Source organism: Grus americana, chromosome 6 (genome assembly GCF_028858705.1).
Source record: "Grus americana isolate bGruAme1 chromosome 6, bGruAme1.mat, whole genome shotgun sequence".
Lineage (NCBI taxonomy): Eukaryota > Metazoa > Chordata > Aves > Gruiformes > Gruidae > Grus > Grus americana.
In genome coordinates, this window is record NC_072857.1 from 42078114 (window position 1) to 42099512 (window position 21399).

General features: G+C 48.0%; 1 protein-coding gene across 22 annotated transcripts in view; it reads right to left on the reverse strand.

The window, feature by feature from the left end:
• Window positions 1–1755: 1755 nt before the first annotated feature.
• The window catches only part of HDAC4 (histone deacetylase 4), a 248173-nt gene continuing 228529 nt past the window's right edge, over window positions 1756–21399 (reverse strand). For 21 of the 22 annotated variants that reach the window (XM_054829930.1, XM_054829923.1, XM_054829925.1 and 18 more), the window contains 6 exons: window positions 20027–20124; window positions 11567–11685; window positions 9531–9664; window positions 4365–4449; window positions 2512–2653; window positions 1756–2001 (listed from right to left, as the gene is read on the reverse strand). In XM_054829930.1, the coding sequence (XP_054685905.1) occupies window positions 1962–2001; window positions 2512–2653; window positions 4365–4449; window positions 9531–9664; window positions 11567–11685; window positions 20027–20124 (618 nt within the window). In that variant the 3' untranslated portion in view covers window positions 1756–1961. Of the gene's footprint in view, window positions 2002–2511; window positions 2654–4364; window positions 4450–9530; window positions 9665–11566; window positions 11686–19177; window positions 19291–20026; window positions 20125–21399 lie in introns of those variants that run through there. The other variant, XM_054829934.1, reaches the window with a different exon arrangement.

Consider the following 21399-nt stretch of genomic DNA (forward strand, 5'->3'; position numbering starts at 1 on the left):
TAAACTCTGACAATCTGCCACAGTCCCTTACGCCTGCAGAAAGCTGCTCACTGTACAAAAGACTTCAGGAAAAGGAGGGGAGGGGGGAAGGAAAAAAAAAAAAAAAAAGAAAAAAAGAGGAAGATCATGTACAAGCAAGAAAAGTGGGAGGAAAAAAGGTTTAGACGCTATTGCCGTTCGGAAACGAAACCTGCCAAATAGAAAATAAACGTCAGAGTCACACAAAACAAGGCTTCTTTAGGGTTTTGTGAAATATCGATATAAAAATTAACAGCAAATTCATAGTCTTTGCTATAAAAAACTCATTTCTTTTGTTTGTTAGAAAAGGATCACAACTAAAAACCTTAAATTAAAATACAAATGTTTAGGGTAGTTGCCCAGTGGCTAACGTGTTGGCTTTCTGAAAAACTTTCCAACCTGTCGCCTGAAAGTCCTCGAGTTTCAACCTGGATCCTTTTCCAAAAGCACCTTTTACGTCCCAATTCGCAAATCTGTCCCTAGGGAGCTTCCAATGGCTACTGGTATAGTATGCATTTATTACATATATTTTTCTATAAATGCATCATAAATATTTTTATCAATAATTCATAGGAATCCGGTTTCTAAGCTTGGAATACATTTGGAATATACATTATACACATATATATATTTATACCTAACAATTTAAGCAATATCTCATGCTAGTTGCTTTTAAAAAAAAGCATTCCAGTCTTAAACCTGCGTTTGTGTCTAATACATGCTTCGACAACCAAATTGATAAGTTCAATTACTAGATAATGTAGAAGAGAGAAAACATTTGAAAATTTGTTTTTAAAAATGGTTGAATTTCAAAGACCCAACAGTATTTGCCACTTTCTTGGCAACTACCTTAATTTTTTTTTTCCTTTTTTTTTCTTTCTCCTTTTTTCCTTTTTTTTTTTTTTGTTTTTTCTGAAACAGCAATGAAAGAAAAGAAAACAAATCCAAACTTGTAGACAGTTTTTGGAGACGCTCTGTTCAGCTGATGCCTGCTTCCCACCATCATGCCAGCACAAGCCAAAAAGTCTTCCTTCCTGATGGCAGTTCTTGGCTTTCCCAACCAGAGGAAAAATATTCAACGAACTGCTGTGTTCTTTGTGGGTTTTTTTTGTTTGTTTTGTTTTTTTGTTTTTTTTTGTTTTTTTTTACTTAAGGCATTGTTCCTCAAACTTCAGAAAAATCCAGCTGCACCAAATCCATCAATTAAAAAAAAAGGCACAAACTCATCTTCAGATGGCTTTGGAGACAATAAAGCCGACTCCATCTGGGCTACCGTTTCCCCCCTTCTCTTTCCCTTTCCTTTAGATGTAAGACGAGTCCCTCTTTCCCTGTCCCTCCCCGTTAAAAATACACCATCTCCCATCGTTCTGGTTTCCATCTCCCACTGTTCTGGTTTCGACAAGAACGTCGTCGACTCACAGGCAGGCAAGAGCCATTTAAAAAATCCAAGAAATGAAACTACAAGATGGGTCGAGTGGTTCAAGCGGAGATTGCTGAATTGTGGGTAATCAAATTGTAAGCACCAGTTTTACGTTAAGGTTTGTTTGTTTTATTTTCGTATGTGTTGTTGAATCTTTGATTTTATTTCTTTTTTTTTGTTGTTTTGTTGTTTTTTTGTTTGTTTGTTTTTTGGCAACTCTGCCAAAGACTTCACGGGCGTCGTTCCCCTTTCCGCTCCCAGTGAGGACCAGAGGAAGAGTGCCCAGCGTGTCAGTCCTTTACTGCTCTTCACCGGTATTTTTCTTTTTCGGCAAATATATACTGTAGACACATATAGATATGGAGAAGTATTTTTTTTTTCGGTTGCTTTGTTTTACACCTGGTTGTCCTTCCGTATTCTGGAAAAAACCATGACAGGACGCAGGAGTAACAAGAGAAAGCTTCTTGGCAGAGCTTCAAGACGAAGACGAACAAACAGGAGAACTCCAGCTCAAAGGTGAATGCTACAGGGGAGGTTCCTCTTCCATAGGTTCATCATCGGGTCTGAGCAATTTCACAGCCAGGCAGGATGGGAACGGGGGGGGAAGAGAGAAAAATCAGTTGAGTACAATGGAATTGGACAATTTGTGGTGCTACGGCTCACACCTTACGTTCCCATCGCCTTCCCACCCAGGCAGTTGTGCTTGGCTGGCTCACTTCGAATTAAAACTTGCCACCAAGAATGGGTTTTAGACAATCTTGTTTTCGCTTGTGCAACGTTAACACTTTTTTGCGGCAAAAGCAATATCCTCTCACGATCCACAACCACGTTCAGCTCCAGTTGGAGCAAGCGGGGTCAGGCACAGCGTGCACCACGACACACGGGGTTTCCCGGCACTGCTGTTCTCCTGCGGCCCACCGGGTCTTTAGAGAACCCACGGAGAGCAGGAGGTGCGGGGAATGTGCGCGCAATGGTTAAAAGGAGACGATTAACCCAGAAGGCTGCCCGCCACGGCTCCTCCTGCCTGGGCAGACTCCGAGACGTGATGATAAGAGGGAAGGAAAGCACCTCACCTCTTCTCAGCTGGCTTCACGCCCACTGACAGAGATGCCATGGCCGTTACCGTCTCCGCCTCCTCGTTCTCGCACTTCTGCGCCTCAACCAGGGAGTACCCCACCGTGGAGGCGTAACGCTGGAGTGAATGCCAGTACTTGCCTGCGGAGAGAAGAGGCAGTTAGAGCATCTGCACCGTAACCGGTCCAGCACCGCACTCCCGCTGTCCCAGGTCCAACAGACGGCTGAGACCTGCCTGGGGAACACTCATCACGCCGATGCGACACGCGACCTTGAGCCGTACTCCCTCTCGCTTCGAGGTACGAAAAGATGGTGCTTCTGCCTCTTGAAAAGCTAGGGTTTAAATCCAAAAGGTATCGAGAAAGGTATCCAAAAGGCAGCTGCGCAGCCCGTAAGGACACCTAGGATGTCAAACCAGGGCTGAATCGCCATCTGGCAATGAAAGACGCTCTTCTCCTTTGGCTAGGGATGCAAGGTGGGAGGTGGGAACTGGAATTTTTCGAAAGGAGGTGAGGATCCGAGCTGCACAGGCGTACAGCATCCGTCTACCTTGATGAAAGAGGGCACTCAGGTGCTCAAAAAATAATGACGTTTCCTTTTTCTACTTCGAAATCCTCAGAAACTTTTAGACCTCAGGAAAAATACGTGAGAGGGAAGGACGTATTCCAGATTTGGACTGGATGTCTGCATTCAGCTACTAACTGCCACGTTCTTGCTATGCTTTTGTGAGCAGATCACCTAAGACTAGAGAAGATGCTCTAAGCTGCATTTACTTTTCGTGCCTGCAGTTTGCCATGACAAACATCATTTTTTTTTTTTTTTCCAGTGAAAAGAGCACAGAGAAGGCTTCAGAGGGAGAGAATAAAGGATGTTCTCTCAGCCCCCAGGCAGGACACACTGAATTTGCCGGTACCCAAGAAGCCACAGCAAAGCCTGAAAGCAAGAACCTGTACAGCGAGACCAGCAGATGGGGAGGAGGGACGTGTTCTCAAACATTTTTGCCTCTCCCATGTTGGGCAGCGGAACTGAGGGTCTCACTCAAAGCCCCTTTTAATTTGCTCTGCTCATTTTAAGGAAAAAAAAAAAAATAAACACTGGCTGGCTCAAGGTGCTGCTGAGGTGTCAGATCGGTGCTGAGCACTCTCTGCAGAGCAGCTTCTGGAAATGGAATTCAAATTTCTAAAGCCACTGGGCATTTTCAGGGGAAAAAAAAATACAATGCTTTAGCATCTTCTGAGCTCCGTTTTTGCCCTATAAAATGGAGATGAGTCCCCTCCAGTTTTAGACCGCAAACCTTTGGGGTTGGAAGACGTCAGGACCCAGCAGCGGGATTCCCATGTTTCTCGGGCTCTTTCACTCCATCCCCCAAGAACATCCCCAGGAAAGCTTCAGCCACAAAGATTTTAACCTCCCCAGCTAAACAAACCTACGATATGAGCAACTTCATGCAATGCTCTGTTTAACTTCCATCCCTATCCATACTTAATGGATGCCACAACACCCAACGAGATTTGTGTTCATTGGAGATCCTTGAATTGCTTTTGAAGAGATAAGGACACACTCCAAGAGCAGGACAGCCTGTTCTTTACAGAGATCTTAAAGGTTTTAATACAATTCCTCCTCGAGCGCCAAAGCATTTCCCTGAACGGACCGTTCCCCGCACATCGCTCGATACGCTACTCCATGCGCAGTAAGAGCAGCTCGTGGCTGCCCAAATCCAGTTCACGGTGCAGTGACCAGCGGGAAACCCGGAGGAGGGAACGTGGAGTTGCCAGGACAATGGAGAAGTCAAACGGGGGTCCCTCAGGGCAACCCAACGGGGAACCGGCTGGGTGAATGGGGCTCTACTCACTGTGTATCTCGATTACTTTCTCCATTGAATGCACCGCATTAGCATTTGCTCTCTGCTGGAAAACCTTTTCTGGAAGAGGGTCGAGCTGCAGGGAGAGAAACACCGAAGAAGCGTTATCTCAAGTTAGAGACCAGGCATCAAGTGCAAAGTTTTCACTACTGAAACAAAACAATGCGCAAATAAAAAGGACTTAAAAATACGGTAACAGCCACACTTCTAGTTTTCCTCTAAAGAAATTCTTCTAAATACCTATTCCAGTGTATTTATTAACTCTGAACTGGAAAAATCTGTACCATAAGAATAAATAGCCGAATTTTGGTACAGAGAAAGCTGCGCTCAGCACGAGTAGCACTGCAGTAGATGGCAATGCCTCTTACCAGCTGCTGGGCTATAGTCTGGCCAGGGCAGAGAGGCATTAGATCTGCACGTTAAGGATCATAATTGGGTATTAAAATCAGGGCTTTCTGATGCTGGCTTCTTTCCTTTGCCCTTTCTGCAAGAAGGTGACAGTAAGAACATGCCGCTGGTATCGAGACCGTACGTTGACAGGCGACGCAGAAAGCCTGAGCGTACCGCAGGTGAGAAGCCGGCATCTTTCTGGGCTTGGCTGCTTTCATGCCATAAATGCAAACGGCACGTAGACCATTTCTGGTTTGCTCGAATGTACATCCCACTCCTCCCAACGTCAGCGCCGCCTTTGTTACCGTTACCAACAATAAAATACCAAAGTACTAATAACAATTCACTTAACAAGGCACTCGGGGCAGTCCGAGTATCTTTGTTTTGCTAGAGAGAGGTCAGTTAGGAAATGCCACCCTACAGCAGCTTCTCTACGTCCTTCTCCAGTTATTCCTCGAAGTCCATCTCCAGTTACCCTGGGGCGAAGCACTGCGGCGTGGAGAAATCCCGCGCGGGAAACCCGTCAGGGCAGTACAATGCTGACGGAGTCGCCTTGCAGGACTAGAACGGCCAAGCGTTGGTTTGGATGCAGGGCCCACCGGCAAACCCGCGGCAAACCCGTCACTGGGACGGAATATCGAGGGGTATTTCCCAGCAAAGCAGCAGCCACAGATTAACAGTTAAAAAATAAATAAATAAATAGTAAAATCTACGGCAAAGTTTAACCGCCAAGAGATCTGCTGGCGTGGCAGCCACTCGATAGGCGCTTCACGAGGACTAGAAATCGTTCTGTTCCAGATTTAATAATTACGGATTGCATTTTTTTTTTTTTAACAAATTCTCCACTCTGAAAATAATTCTGGCCCAGACTGGCTTCTGTATGACATTAAGCGAAGGCAAAAGCAATTTCTGGCCCAATCTTTAAGTAAGAGCTTTCTAACGCCTCTTGGTTGATATTGATATAAAGCCCGCAACGCCAGGCAGCCTGGCCACACGTGTGAATCGTTTCCATCGCCCGCTCCTCCTCCTGAAATAACACCCCCAGACAACAGCCCCACCCGTCGCTCTCCTGGAAAAGGACGGAAATACCGCCAGGCATTAGGCAAAGGTTTTCAGCACCTGCTTGGTATCACCTTCTTGTTTATTCGGGATGTCTGGAGTCTGACAGCGGACACACCTCCGCTACCTCTACGTGACAAATGACAAAGTGTTTGGAGCGGCGACGGGCAGGACCGCGGGTGCTGCCGAGCTCCAGGACCGCGTCCCCAGGCACGCGGCACCCGTCTCCCTCCCCATCGTTAGCAGCTCCCACCACGCAGGAGCCCCACACCCCGCTCCAGGCACGGTGCTGCCACGGCTCCTGGCCTGGCACCAGCGAACGCTAACGATGCGCCAGTGCTTCAACAGCGGCATCGCTCCCTGGGAACAGCCACCTCACAAATGGCGTTTTCCACGGGGCAGAGGCTGGTTTGAAGGCTGGCGGCGCCCACGATGGAACGAGCAGCTCTGCGCGGCTGCTGCCGCCTCTGCCCTCCGGCGCTGCTGGCACGCTGCTGTCGGAGACCGCTGTGAGTACTGGGAGAGGAACGGCGGCTTACTGGTCTAACCTACCATCCGCACATCTTCCCTGCACCATCCCTTTGATTTTGTAGCTGAAGTCGTGTTAGTTTTGCACAACTGAATTTGTGACTAAAGCGACATACGTACGTTTTCAAGCAGCCTCGCCCGGCGCTAACTCGCTCCACGTTAAAATAATCTGCTGCAAAGCTAAAGCTCTGTTTTAATTTCCTGGACAGTTGGGAACAAGCCGGCTCTTGCCTTTGCATAACGCTTTTTCCGAAGAGGAAGTTTTGATCTCTGCCAGCGAACGCAGACGCTTTGGGGACTGGCACTGTTCCCCTAATTTCCTACCATTTCCCCGCGTAACTCTGGCACCGCTCTTCAGCCAAACCTCCCCGCAGCCCGTCGCCGGCCGCAGCTGGCTGTCCGTGTGCACGCAGGCAAAATCGTCTAACACGCCGTATATCAAACTGCATCAAAGGGCTGTCAGACAAAGCACCAGCAGTTCCCTCCAACTTCCTTGCATTAAAAAGATTTTATAAAAGGACCTTGATAAAACTAGCGTTTCCTGCTTTTTGATGTGCAAGTCTGAATGTTGTCGTGATATTTGCGCAGTCTTGTAGCCCACCTAGGAAAAGTGAGAACAGGTCCACCTTTAAGTATTTTAAAGCGCCTTATAGCTGTCCTGATTCACTGATTGAAAAAAATACAATAAAATGTTCTTTTCGTACGTTTAAGGATCAATATTCACCCTGCTAAATGAAACCACTCAGGCAGCTGACAACATCCAAGCTATCGTGAGATGTCCCCAAAGCCTCGCGCTCCCAAACGCGTCCGTGGCTCGGATCAGGTGCAGATCCTCACACCACGTTGCGGTCACCCGCCTGCATCGTAGGAGCACGTTAAACGAGAGGAATGACATCCTTCGCGTGTCATTTCCTCTGTCTCCCCTTCGAAGCGCACCCTGCTGTCAGAGCCGGCTGCACCCAACGGCGGATGGGGCTAGAGGAACTTCTGTGGTGACAACAGTGCCATCGGCTGTCAGCTCCAGAGAGACGTGTGCTGCAGTAAAACCTCCATCGCTTCCACGCTGACGTAGCAGCTGGCTCCCCAGTTTTCGGCTGGGCCGGGGGCTGAGCACAGGCTGCCGTGCTGGATCAGTTCCCCACGCCGAGAGCTCCATCAGAAGTGCCTGGCCAAGCACAAGGAGCAGATGCTCTCTGGATGCGTGGAGATGGGATGTTGGATGATTGAAGCAGATGCTTTCGATGAATCCCAGCTGCTTTAGCTCTTGGACTGCGTTAGTCAGGTTCCTCCTGACTCCAGTCCTTCACGTGGAGTGTGGATACTACAAGACGGAGCACTTCCACAACAGGCTGGAAGTCACACACAGCTGATCTGCACCTCCACGCAGACCCAAGCTCCCTACTCCAACTTCCCGGACCTGAGAAAGGCTGATGGTCACTGAACTGCAACTGCTCACCACCATCCCCAGAAGTCAGCTCCCACCAGAGGCAGACCCAGAGCTGAAGAACTGCTTGGCTTCTCCTCTCCGCGGTGCTGCACCTTCAGGTGTTGGCCACACGTCCTCCCTCAGCTCCTGCACCAAGGGGTTCTCCAGCAAAGGGTGGTGATGAGAGACCCTGGTCGTGCTCTCCAAGGCAGGTGAAAGCTTTAGGAGGAACCACCTCCTTTCACCACCTGACAGGCAGGCAGATTTCTCTCCTTGGAACAGAGACCACCACCTTCGGAGGTCTGCTCTACAAGAGGTCATCTCAGCAGGCTCCCTGTGTCCTGTTACTCGTACCGTGGCCTTTGGAGATTTGCTCGTTTCCACAGGGTACTGAGGGCGATCTCTTAATTAAACAGGCAGCCTAAAAAAATTCAACCACGCTACCCAAGCCATTAACGTTGTCTGAGGTTTCGGAGCCACCCCCAGCTTGAAATCGGTGTGGTTGCTTTCCCCGAAGGCTGACATTTTTAGCTCTACGTAGCCTAAGGAATCACACCGCGCTGTCGTTTTATCCTCAATGATTGTTTTGAACAGCTCCAGCAGACGCTGAGCTGGGACCGTGCCCGGGGCCGCAGGCCGAGCAAGCATGGGCTTCTCTGAGCGAGGTGGGAAAGCGATGCAAAGCACCTTTGCAGTCTACCGTGCCCGTCCATGACTCAACCGTTTGGACTTTGGTCATCCTCCCCGTGGAAGACAGGTGTCCAAAAAAAAAAGAGGAGTGAACCAAAAGGAGGGAGGCTTGACACAAACCGGTTGATCATACTCAAAAGCCCACAAATTCTACAGAAACGTGCTTCTTGGAGAGAAGCGCGTGCAAAGGTACAGGCACAGCAGATGCACAAGAGCCCCGGTCTGGGAATTCGCTGCCGATAGTTGATTTCTGCATTTCTCTGCTGCCATATTTCTGCAGTACACGACCCTGAACTCCCCGAGCACAGAGAGACGTCAAACGTCACCGCTCTGAACTTTTTAATTATCAATCGCACTGGCAGAAACGTAGGCGCGAGCTGCTCGTGCAGCACCAGCTGCAGTGGAGGCTGACAGCCAGGCTGCAGCAAGGACGACGGGCACGGGGAATGAGAATCATTTCTTCCTTAATCCCACCGACACTGGAAGCAGGGGGATAAAAAAAGGCAGAAAAGCTAAAGTAGCTGCCTTAGTAGGAAAATAGCCTGACCTCCCCGGCAACCAAAAACTAGATTTCCTTGGTGTACTTCTCTGTCTTGCTCTTGCAATCAAACACCCTGGCCCTTCCAGCCAACTTCTGCGACACGGCAATTCGCAGAAGGTAGAAAACATAACGTCAAGGAAAACATACGACTGAGAACAATGTCAAGCAACGCAACGCCAACGCAGCAGGTACCAGCTGCGGTGCTAGAGAGGGGCTCTGCGAAGAGAAGGGAAGTCTTGGTCAACGGCTTCAGGAAGAAATGATACTAATTGGTTGTTTCCAAAGAGCACAAAGCAGACTGCTTGGATCAAATATAAACCCAAATTCAATTCTTAGCCATTTCAATTCTTCCAAGACAGATTGCCAAACACAGGTAGTTTTTAAACAAAGCAAGCATGTACTCTTTACATCAAAGGACCCACAACAACGACAGGAGTTTGTCGGATCGACTGTTTTGGAGGATGAGAAGCCCAAATTCTGGGGGGGCGGAGGTGGCAGACCCCAGCCTTGCCTGTCTCCGTACCTCGTTTCCCAGCAAAGCGGAGACGCACGCTTCTGAGGCATCGCAGATGGCTGTCAGGTCGTGGCCTCCTTCAAGGGCCAGGACGACGCGACCCCCGGCCAGGCCCATCAGCTGCTTTGTCAGGTACCCGAAGCCTGTAACGAGGGAAAAGAGGAAATGCAGGAGAAGGGCAAAGGTTGCGGCTGGAATCAGGCTCCTGGCGAAGGATCAAAGAATTATAGAAAGGAATTACATCACATTAAAAAAAAAAAACCCCACGAGGGATCTGAAAGGACTCAAGGCATAATATAAGCCAGGTTGGATTTTAATACGCTCGCTGCAGAATTCCAGCCACGGCTCCCCGCTGGACCAGTTCAGCCATGTGTGCCACGGGATCCGTATCTCCCAGGTGAGAGGCAGCGCCATCCTCCCTGCCACCCCTCGGTGCCCTTAATCCATCACAGCAGCGAGTATCTCCTTAGGGAAGGAAGGGAAGGAAGGGAAGGAAGGGAAGGAAGGGAAGGAAGGGAAGGAAAGGAAGGAAAGGAAGGAAAGGAAGGAAAGGAAGGAAAGGAAGGAAAGGAAGGAAAGGAAGGAAAGGAAGGAAAGGAAGGAAAGGAAGGAAAGGAAGGAAAGGAAGGAAAGGAAGGAAAGGAAGGAAAGGAAGGAAAGGAAGGAAAGGAAGGAGGCGGCTTTTTGCCCTGCTTTGGAAGATGCAAAGGCAGAGCAGTCCTGGGGGAGGGAGGAGGGGAAGGGGAAATCAGTAAAATTGCTGCCGGTGCTTTCAGATGCGATAGCAGCATCGCAGTGCCCCAGAGATATTTGACATCTAGTATACGTTTCTTCCCGTATATAATATGCTATAAAAATGCCTGGGGCACCCGGGACTTTGATCATATGACACACAATACATTTCTACCCTTTAAACAAAACAGAACCAAGCTGCGAGGATTTAAAAAAATGTGTCCTCGGAGCAACGTTCCCCTTCCAAAAAAAAAAAAAAAAAAAAAAAAATTAAAAAGAATCATCCAAACAAAAGAAATTCCAGAGCATTTTGACCCTCTGTCCCCGCTCTCTGCTTTCTGTTTCGCAGTGACCCCCCACGAGCGCCTTTGCAAATCGGCAAATTAACAGCCAGATAAAAAGATCCACGGCTGAGCCCGTAACTGTGTTGCGAGCGTAGCAGAGCACGGGAAACTCGACAAGCAGGTAAACGAGACCTTCTCCTTACAAAGTGTTTCTGGAGATCTTAAATAACTTGTCTCTTGTAAATCTATGTCACTTTATTCTTACATAAAGTTTATAGGTACAGCTACCTTATGAGGTTCTGAAGTTCACTGCAGAGAATGAGTTCCCCGGCTGAAACAAACTCTTAAAAAATAATCATAAAATCCTTTTGTAAGAAAAACTGTCTTCTCGCTTGACTTGAATGAAACAGTGCCAGATAAATCCAGCATAACCAAGGGAAAGGTGGGGAGGGGGGAATTTCAGCGCATCTCCTGGGCAACGCAAAACATCACGGGTCCAAAGCAAAAAGCAGGCTCTGGCGGGCCCGGATAACGGCTTGAAAAGGTGGAGAACGCAAATATCCAGCTCGAATTTGTAATATGGCGTCCTGAAGGAAGAAATGGACTTCTACTAGGATTGAGAGCAAGGTACGCTGTTTGCATCCGGCATTGCCTCTTTCTTGCAATTCTGCGTTAAAACAAGCCTAACTCCCTAAAGCAGGAGCCTTCTCCTGCAGAGATGTGCCTGCGAGTGAATTGGTAACTCGCTTACGTAATTTATTTGCGCTCGAAATTCAAGTATGAAATGCTGCAAGAAGGTGAAGGCTTCAGCCAGACCAGAATATATATATGGTGCAGGTATATAACACGTGAAAATTCAAAGGAAAAAAAAAAAAACAAACCCAAAAACTGCTGAAGTTTGGCATTGAAACAAAAGATCTTGAAAACAGACCCCAAAATGTAAAAACTGCAAATACTGTACTTCAGTCCCTAGGACAGCAGCGATTTACACCAGTTTCGGATCTCTGCTCTTACAAATCCACAACTTACATTTTGCTGATAGGTTATATCCTCCGAGAGGTGTGGGATGGCCTTCCACCGCATCGAAACCAGATGACACCAGCACAACATCTGGGGCAAATTCATTGGCAATGGGCATTACCACCGTCCTGCAACAACAACAAAAAAAATTTCACAATGGCAGACACGTTAACTTTGGCTCTTGAACAAACCCGTCGTAAAACCTTGTGCTATTATTCCACGGTAGCGAAACCCATCTCTTAGTTTCTTACAAGGTGAACACCTCGCGCCGCAATGCGGCACCGTTTTAAAGTCAATCTCACGTTAGGTGTTTGGGGTTGTTTTTTTTTTTTCAGTGAGGTCTATTATTTCTTCCGTCAACAGCCTCACGTTTTGACCAGGGAAATAAGTTGTCGTACGCTGTGTTTCCCATTTGTGATCATATCTTGCTTTACATACGGGGCATGAGGAGAAAAGTAGGCGGCATCTGGCACAGGCTGCAAAAAACCACCTGGGAACCCTGTCCGACGGCAACCCCGATTCGTGGCACGTATCTCCACGTTCTCCTTCGCGATACCTCCAGCATCTGCAAAGCTATTGATTTTTTTTCCCCAGCTGCACTCCTCGTTTACCGTAATGACAAGCTGGGGATGTCACATGGGGCAAAAGAAGTTATAATATGCAAATATCCCACCCAAATACACCCCTCCGAACTCCGGTTCCCCATCTTCTGACATTTTGTTCACCAGCAAACGGCCCGAATTGCTTAGCATCCATAAACTACTGCCTGCTGAGGCCGGTACGTAAATGAAACAAGAGGCCTGTGTCTGCAGTCCCTCGGCAAAAAGCCTTCTCCCTCCGTTTTTCTCTCTTCAGTCTACTCGATTTCTGTTCAAAACCTACGTGAGGTTGCAAACGCTCCATTCCCCACGGCAAGATGCCAACTGAGCAAAACTGAAAAGTTGAGCAGAGAGCAAGTAAAAAAAAAAAAAAAAAAAAAAAGGTCAAAGCAATGGAGTTTCTTAAGAAACGCGATGCGGACGCCCACAATCTTTTCAATTCGGAAAGCCTGTCGCGAGCGCTCTGGGCTGATCACCTTTCTGTGCCTTCAGTTCATGCCAGGGGACCTGAGCACGGGCTTCAAAGTTGTCTCGAATTTTTCGGTCGGGCACTGCTGACTGCAGGAAATGCTGGAAAAGCGAGGAGCTGCACAGAGGGTTGTAAATCTCCGTCTTAAGGCCATTTATACAAACTAATATTTTCCAAATTATGTTCTTTTTCCATTATAAATGGTCCCACTGAATCTTGGATGTATCCCTAGGGCAACCTGACCAATGCCATCCCGTGCTGGTACTGAAGACGACGGTATTTCCCCATCCTAGGAACAGGAACTGGCGAGGTTAACTTGCTAAAGCGTGAACTGAAGTTATTCGTACACCGAAGCAGAACCTGTAAATATGTTTGCATATGCGAGAACTTCACTTTTAATGAGTCTAGTCGTTCCGGGATGCTCTGAGCAACAGAAGGGTCTGTTCAGCGCTGAGATTGCCCAAGTGCTACGAAGACACCCCTAAAACTTCACACCTCTCGCTGCAACGACGTGAAACAGCCCCAAGACACCTGCAGCCTGTATTAGCCCCAACACCGATCCGCGCTCATGCCATTTTGCCCTCCGCAGAGTTTATTTTTAACGGAGCGTTAAGATCTACCACGCAACAATCTTCTTCCAGCGTTGCTCAAACCCATCGAGTCGCTTCCGTTGCCGCTGCTGAGCGGGCAGGCAGGGACACCCGGCACGTCGCAGGTCTGGTCACGGCATTCAGACACCGTGTAGTCAAAAAAAAACCCCAAAACCCAAACCCCAGCCCTTCCAGCTTTAATTTTTTGCCAACTAATTGCCACAGTAACCTAACAGCCTCCTGCAATCTTCCCGCCTGCCGGTCTGTGCACACAGACACCTACGCAAAAAGGATCTCATTTTCTTTTAATTCTCACCAAACCCAAAGAGGAATTTTAATTTTTTTTCCTCAACCGACGTGACTGCGGGATACATTTTGTCCTCAGGGAGACGATTATGTAAGGAAGACGACACAGCAGAGTTTTTGCCGATGACTTTACAGTCGACAAAAATCCGTTCAGTGAAACCCACAGATATTTTAAGCAGAAACCACCTCCTTCACAAAGGACCAAAGCAGCAGTTTCGAAGCAAGTGCACATGGAGGACTTTTTTTTTTTTTTCTCCCCCTGAGCTTTGAAGTACTGCTGAGCTCTTTAATTTCTAACCGAAGGAAAACTGCTAAAATCATCAGATTTTTTTTTTTTTTGTTTCGTTTCGTTTTCCCCCCTCCAAAGTTATGACACCACGGGAGCCGCCAGTACCTCAACCGATGTGCGGCATCACCGTAAACCGGGCACAGAACAAGCCCAAACCTGCTCCCCCAAGCCGCGGGCACGGTCCGTCAGCGCCGAGCAACCCCGCGGCGGTCAGACACCTCATCCGCGTGACGCCCGAGCATGAACGCACCTGAGGACTGGGGACAGCCGGCGAGCAGCGCAGTGGCGCCGGCGATGCTCGGCCGAAGGTCCCTGCGCGGTGACAGCGGTTGGAAGATACCCTTCAGCAGCACGGGCAGCCCTGAGAGTTAACCGTGACCCCTGGCTGTATAAATTTTAGGAGAGAAAAAGCAGCGGTTGCTGGTTAACAGTAAATCACTTTGTGTTTGACAATGGTTAGAAGCCGCCGTTTTGAAGCTGTCCAGAGCCTTCTCCACTGCAGGATGGGGGTGACCTGACAGCCGCAACTGCTTACCCCTGCAAGGAGCGTCGTTCCCGAGTGACTGCGAGCGCTGCTCCGTACGCACGGGAAGTTCTTCGCAGGTCCCCAAGAAATGTGCGCGGGGGATCCCCTGGTTCCCCCTCCCAAGAGGCGGCAGGAGGACGGAGCGTGCCGGGGATGGGCGCTGCACGCGCGGGCGTGCTCGGGGGCGGCCCGAGGAGAAGCGCAAGACGACGGGGGTGTCAGAATTAAAAAAAAAAAAACCCTTAATGATGCTTTTGGTACCTTGGCCATCAAACCCATCCAACAAGAGCACTCTCAAATCCAGACCTGAAGCCGGTTCTTCACCCGTGCCTCCCACCCAACCTCTCCTGCGCTGCTCTTTCTAACCTTCTCCTAATTCCAGTATTACACCAGGACTCCAAAGCCGCCGTCCCAGCTCTATCTGATGCTCGCCACGTATGTTAGCAGCTGTATCTTTGGCCATAAAACTTGACCCAGGAGGACCAAAGCACTCTCAGGACTCCCTCCCTCATTTTTTCCTTTTTAATTGTAAAAAAAATTCAGCACCGGGCAGCGTTGCCGGCACGTCTAACCCAATCTTTTGGGTTTTCATTTTTCTGGCGCACAGATGGAAACAGCCCCTTCGCTCAGAGCCGTCGCAGTAAAGTCCCCAAGATAAAGCAACAATGAAACTGCAAACAAACCTATGGCTTTGCCCTGCTGCTATAAAAAAAGCCGGAAATTCAAATTACTATCAGGAAGGTGAACGGTTTTGTCTGGAACTGGGTCTTTTAACTAATGGCTAAGGTGGCTGCAGAGTTATTCACCGAGGAATAAAAGCGTTGGTAACACTGAATATTCATTCGAGCCATGGAGAATTTTTTAAAACACAAGGGTTACCTTTAAATTTCCTAAATTTTAGGGGGTTGTTTTGCTTGCTTAAAATAAATTCTTTCTTTTGACTCCAAATACAGCTAAGCTGAACAGCTCTGCATTACTCAGTCCTGATGGCTGCGAACAGTAGAAACTTCTGATCATGTTCTGCAGTCGTTTGGGAGAGAAGAAAAAAAAAAATTCTATCTATTTTCCGGAAGGCTGAATAATTTTTAGTCTGTTACTAGCCAATTCACCAATTAAACGCCTAATAAATGACAGGCAGATTAAACAATCCTACAGAGGATTTTTTTTTTTTTTTTAAATGCTCAGTTGCAGCGAGCAAATTGGTAAAGCACTTTTTTCAGACACTCTTTTCCCCACTGTTGGCTATATATATATGTATATATATAAAATATAAAAACATTATCCCCTGCTCCTAAGGCTAATCAGCCTCCCGAAGACTCTGGTCTTTGTTTCTCCGAGCAGCCATCTCCACGGTCATTTACTCTGTCAAAAGGGATTAGGAGTTTGGGGACGAAATCAGCGTAGGGAGAGCATGAAATCTAAAATACAGAAACAACCGTTCTGGCCAAAACATCATCATCTTCCCCCCCATCCCTCCTGAAATGGTTTATGGATCGAAGGAAAAAACCCAAAATTCCCCCCCAAATTGGTTCCTGAACTCATTTAACGCTTTCTGAGAACGGCAGGAGGAGGGACCTTTCAAACACGATCCTGGCTTTTGCTTCTGGTTTAGGTGGTTTAAATAAAAATAAAACTGTATATGGAATTGGAACTGTGGAGGAGACCTCAGGGTAGGGGAAAAAAAAATAATTGTATGAGACAACACAACCGCTGGAATCATCAGGAAAACTTTCTTTAATTTCACCGAGTCATTGCTGTTCTCGTGTAATAAAGAACTAGTCGCAGTCTTTGCATTTTTTCGGTGGGTCTCCTAGCCGGGTTTGCACACCCCCTGCTTTTAAAGCCGTCGTGAGGATTTATAGAAGCAAACACAATTTCTGCTTGTATAACACGTTAGAGAACGACAGGCTCCGCTTAAAAAAAAAGAAAAAAACAACCAACCTTGAATTTTACAACCGTTTGTTTCTATAACTACGGAATAACAGCGATGAATACCAATAACGTTGTGATGAGTTAAGGACTTCTAAAATTATACACCCTGCATTTTTTCGCGTTAGAGTTTAATACATTTCTGCCTAATCCGCGAGATCTGTGTTGCCCACATACTTTGGCGGTGAGTTCAGCCGCGGGACCTTTGCCCAGCGAGCGGTCAGCGAAAATGTAATGGCACGGCGTCTCGGGCAGGCAGAGCCGCCGCTACGATGGGGCGGAGGAGAGCCAAGCTCGCAACAACCTCCCCAAATCCCTTCCGCGCATCTTATTAGCGACCGGGGTGACCCCACCCCAAAATAAAATAATACGGCAATGGTATCGCCCCGACCTCGAGCCGGGGCAGCCGGCGATTTCAGCCCGCGGTTACGAAGACACTAAAGCGACGAAGCGCACGGCGAGGCTGCTCTCCCGCCGCTTTTTTAACTCTCAGTCTCGCTTTGCCAACGGCTCTGGGCGCTGTGAGCCAACACCGAGAGGCGAGGGCGCCCCGTCCAGCCCAGCGCCGCGCCGCACGCGGGGGCACGCCGAGACCCGCAGAAGCGACGTGGAGTAGAACAACTCACTGGTGCGAGTTACCGCCCTTTTCTTGGGAGAGTAAAACACCACTGAGACGGGTCTGCAGTGCGGGGATGCTGGGATTCATTGGGATTTAGTTATTCACTCATCAGAAGACTAATTTACGAGGACAATTATCTGAGTTATTACTTCATTAGAGCACATGCTTCTATCAAATCCATGCGCCAGCTCATCCTGAAATAGGATAAAAAAACCCCCGACAAGCACGTTGTTTATTTTTCTTTCGCTCCTTTTATGTAGCAAGAGGGCTTCCTTCCCTAAAAGCAGACAAGCGTGTGAAGAGTTAAGGCTTTAAAAAAAAAAAAGAAAAAAAGAGAAAAAAGTATATCAGTATCTTTGCCTAGCTCAAAGGATTTCCACCGATTCCTCTACAGACTTCAAAGCCTCACAGTTTGGCATTTGGACTGGTTTGAATTAAAGCTCGGTTCTCCACTGTGAGTTTCCAAGTTCACGGTGAAAATGCCTGCTGCTTCTGGAGTTCATTATGGCCAATTTTCTTATCTTTTCTTCATCTTAGGTTTGATCTCCGGCAAACGCAACATGGCATTCAATGGGGTGGAATAACAAGGTGCTGCCTTGAAGGCATGCGTTGTCTCAAGGGGCTAACGCAAGAAAAGAAGAAGAAAAAAAAAAAAAAAGGATATATGACCCATTCCCTTCACTTTCTAACTCTCGGGGGACTATAAATTGCAAACTTCAAAGCGTTATTTTACATTAAAATCAATAGAAAGATTCAGGGGGAGGAAAAAAAAAAAGTTTTTGAAAGAAGCTGGTTAAGATTTAAAAAGGTCACTTGATAATGTATTATCATGACCAAACTTGGCATAAGATTAAAAAAAAGCTTCCAGTTTAACTTATCGACTGAAGGTGCGCGCACGGGGCAGGCTACGGGAGGTGCTACCCAGGAGGACGAGTCCCGCCGTCCCTCAGCTTCCCCAAAAACCCGACAAAATACGAGCTGCGACCAGCTCCAAAACATCTTCCCCAAATAGCTGCAGTCTCCGGGCAAAAAGACACCGGCACCTATTAAGGAACGGCTGGCAAAGGTCTTACTGCACAGACTGAGCAATTTTCCAGGAGCCTTGAAACTCAATTAATATTTAATAGCAAGTACGTCACCCTGTCGCGAGCTACGGGTTCTCTTCCTAATGAAGAGATCAGTCTTGTTGACTGCTGGGATAAACAGACTTCCACTTTGGAGGAAAGTGCTGCTTTCCCGTAACAGGAATAAAACATCGAGACAAATGACAGTTATTTGACTAGATGTTATTTTAAATTGTATACATTCTTTGAAGGCTTTCTAACAGCAGGCTGAAGACTAAAAGCTCTTTTTGCTCAGTATAACGGAATACAAATACGTGCACGGGGAAGAACAGAAACCAACGCTCCCAGATTTAATGCTATCCCATGAAGGCGACATTCCATCCGCCTGTCGCCAGAAATTCGCATCCCATGTTTCGGCAAGTGTGCGTCTCCCCGAATTTACGCGGGGGGGCAGCCAGATCCAGTTTGAGGACAGAAAACCACTTTGACCGGTAACTGTTAAAAAAGATGCCAGTTGGGGGGGATGGACCCAGAGAGCACGGGGGAGGCAGGGGGTGGAACGGGACAGTCGCTAAGAAACACGAAGCCTCTGTGTCCAGCAGGTCAGAGAACTGTATTTGTTCTCCTGGAAGGAGTATCAGAAAGGCAAGCGTGGTCTCCCTCTGGCCTCCCTTCACTATTGCGTTACTTACAAGTTCTCCTCTACCCAGAGATCTGCTGTCGTTCCACCTTGCTCTTCTGCTGTTTCCATAATTCACTTCCATACCTTCCTTCTCCTGTGCTCTGCAGGTCTGGGAGGAAAACGCATCGCTCCAGGCTTGCAGCAAGACCCCGAAACACCACCAACGTACAATCGCCCCATCGGGGTGTCTTGCCCATCAGCTGCTCAGAGCAGCGAGATGATGTTCAACCCACGCTCTTGCAGCGCTGCTGTCCTGACGCTGCTCAGAGACACCACGACCGGGCTGCGCGTAACTGCAGATCAGCTAACGGGTGTTTGGCTTCGCACACCTCTCCCGATGACGCCGATACAAGGAGGAAAGTAAGGATCAGATCAAACGGATCCCTGCAGATACCTCCCTGTGATCTCCAGGTATCACATGCTTCTGGGAGCAGGACCGTGAGACTGGCAGGACACAAACAAGTGAGTCAACGAGTGGCTTCATCCCCTGCTCCATTTGGAGACCCAAACGATGCCAGTTTTTTGGAGCACGCTCGAATGCGCTTGTACAACCCAGCACAGTGGTTTATCACTGCTACTCGAGGAGGACATCCCAGCAATGCGTTAATTCAACTCCGCAGCTTCACTCACGCTCCGCCAGCGAGTGATGAGTAACCCTTACTAAAGAGAGGGTCGTATTTTTATTCACAACACACAACACGAAACCACAATCCAGTAAGAAAAGCACAAAGCCAGCAGTTCAGTCATTTCCGTTTCCAGTTGGTTGGAACAGGCATATTCAATATCTTGGGTGAATAATAATAAAATCTAAAGCTTATCAAAACGAGGCCACGTCCCTTTGCTCGGTACACTTGGGAGCGAGCTGTGACGTGAGTCGTGAGCAGAGCTCTTGCAGGGCAGGGACTGCACGGCCAACTCGCCCAGAAGTCGGGTACCACCGTCTGCATCGCAGTAACGACGTCTCAAGCCTTGGGGCAGCCGCGCTCCCAGGTTTCAACTCGTGACGACTTGTTAAAAAGTTTTTCTGGGTTCCCCTCCCCACCCAGGTGGGTTTACCCATAGAAATACTCACCCCCAAAGAGGTAAAAAGATTTTTAGCCAAAACCAGAAGAGCTTATTCCTATCAGCTGACATTTTACATTCATGCGTCGATCGGCGCTGAGCAGCGTGTCGATCCCCTAACGTCACAGACTGACTTTTTACAGCATTAGTATCCTATTTACTTAATTCAGATTTACTCCGCGCAGCACAGAAAAACTTACTGCGACTGGATGAAAATCTCGTATTTCTAAACTTAGCAAGAGAGATACCCGAGATTAAGGGGGATTGCACATAGGAAAAAAAAAATCAGCTTAGGTGAGAAGTATTGTTTGGAAGAGGAAAACTTCAACGTTACCTGAAAGCAGTTAAGTATTCTGTGTCTCCCATCGGTGGGTCAAGGCCACCAGTAAAGGCCATGTTAACGTTGAAACCAACTCCTGCTCCTGTGCCGACCTGAAAAAGGGAGACGGTACCTTCAGTCACACGTACGGACACAACGAGCTCTGGCAACACATCTCTGCTGTCTTGCAGAGTCGAATCTGGATTTTGCTTCAACAGCTTGGTGGTAGCTAGGTTCATTTTTCCCTCTGGAGTGACCCCGTCCTCAAGACAAGAGTGGAAATAAAGCTCCTCCACGCTCTGATCTTTGTGGGAGCAGTGGAACCCGCGGTGCTGGACTGTTGCTCACCCCAAAACCACCTCAGCATCAACTGGATCCTTCTCCTCTTTTGCAGGAGGGTGCGTTACATGCAACAGCTTTCCTTAATTCATTTTCGCCTTTATTCAGAAGCGTATTTGATTTTTTCATTAGTGTTGCAACTGGGGGGAAAAAAACCCACAGTTTTAATTGGAGCAAGCTCCCCCTCTGCTGGGGAAAAATATGATTCACAGAGAAGAGATTTTCGCTGCTTGAGGGACACGTGGGTGGTAAATGTAAATACATCCCCATCCCTGCATGTACCGCAAACGTCCCCATCTGTGCTGACTGCAAATACCTGAGAAAGGGGAAAACTGAAAAATAAACCAGGGGTTTCCAGCAATTTGTTCGCCGAGAAGCAGGGCCGTGTTTCCCCCCCCTCCATATGGAAACCCGAAAGCCTGCGTTCAGTCCCTCTGTCAAGCAGGGACCTCGCAACTGCCCGAGGGTGGTGGCCGTCAGCGCGGGCTGCGGGTCCCTGGGGACAGCCTCGGCAGCCACGCAGGGCTCCCAGCTCCTACACACCAAGTTCGTTTCGTGGGGGTTTTTTAGGTGTCTGCATATGGAAAAAAAAAAAAATTAAAAAAAATGGAAAATGAATGCGTTACACAATACAAAGCCAGATAACGCAGGCTAGATAAAGCTACAGGGCTTTTATTGCACGTTCTTCCTTGTATTGGTGCAAATACTGCTGGTGGAAAAACACAGCGGGTTCGTCCATCCACGGTGGGTTATTAATCCATCTGTGACTTTAATTTGGTTTGTGTTCTTTGTTTTATTTGGTCTGGAATGACACACCCAAAAATTACTATAAACAGAAAATGTGGAGTGGATGGTATATAGCCTAGTGTTTCCTTACGATACTAGATATTTTGAAAGGCAGATTACTAGATTATTAAAAGGCCACCGAGAAAGCAGGTCTGAGACCTTTGTGTATCCTGAAGCAGAAACGAAGCCCGATGCAGAAGGCTGCTGTTTCGTCACTACAACAGTAGCAGGCAAACAGGGTAACGAAGCAATATCACGTTACG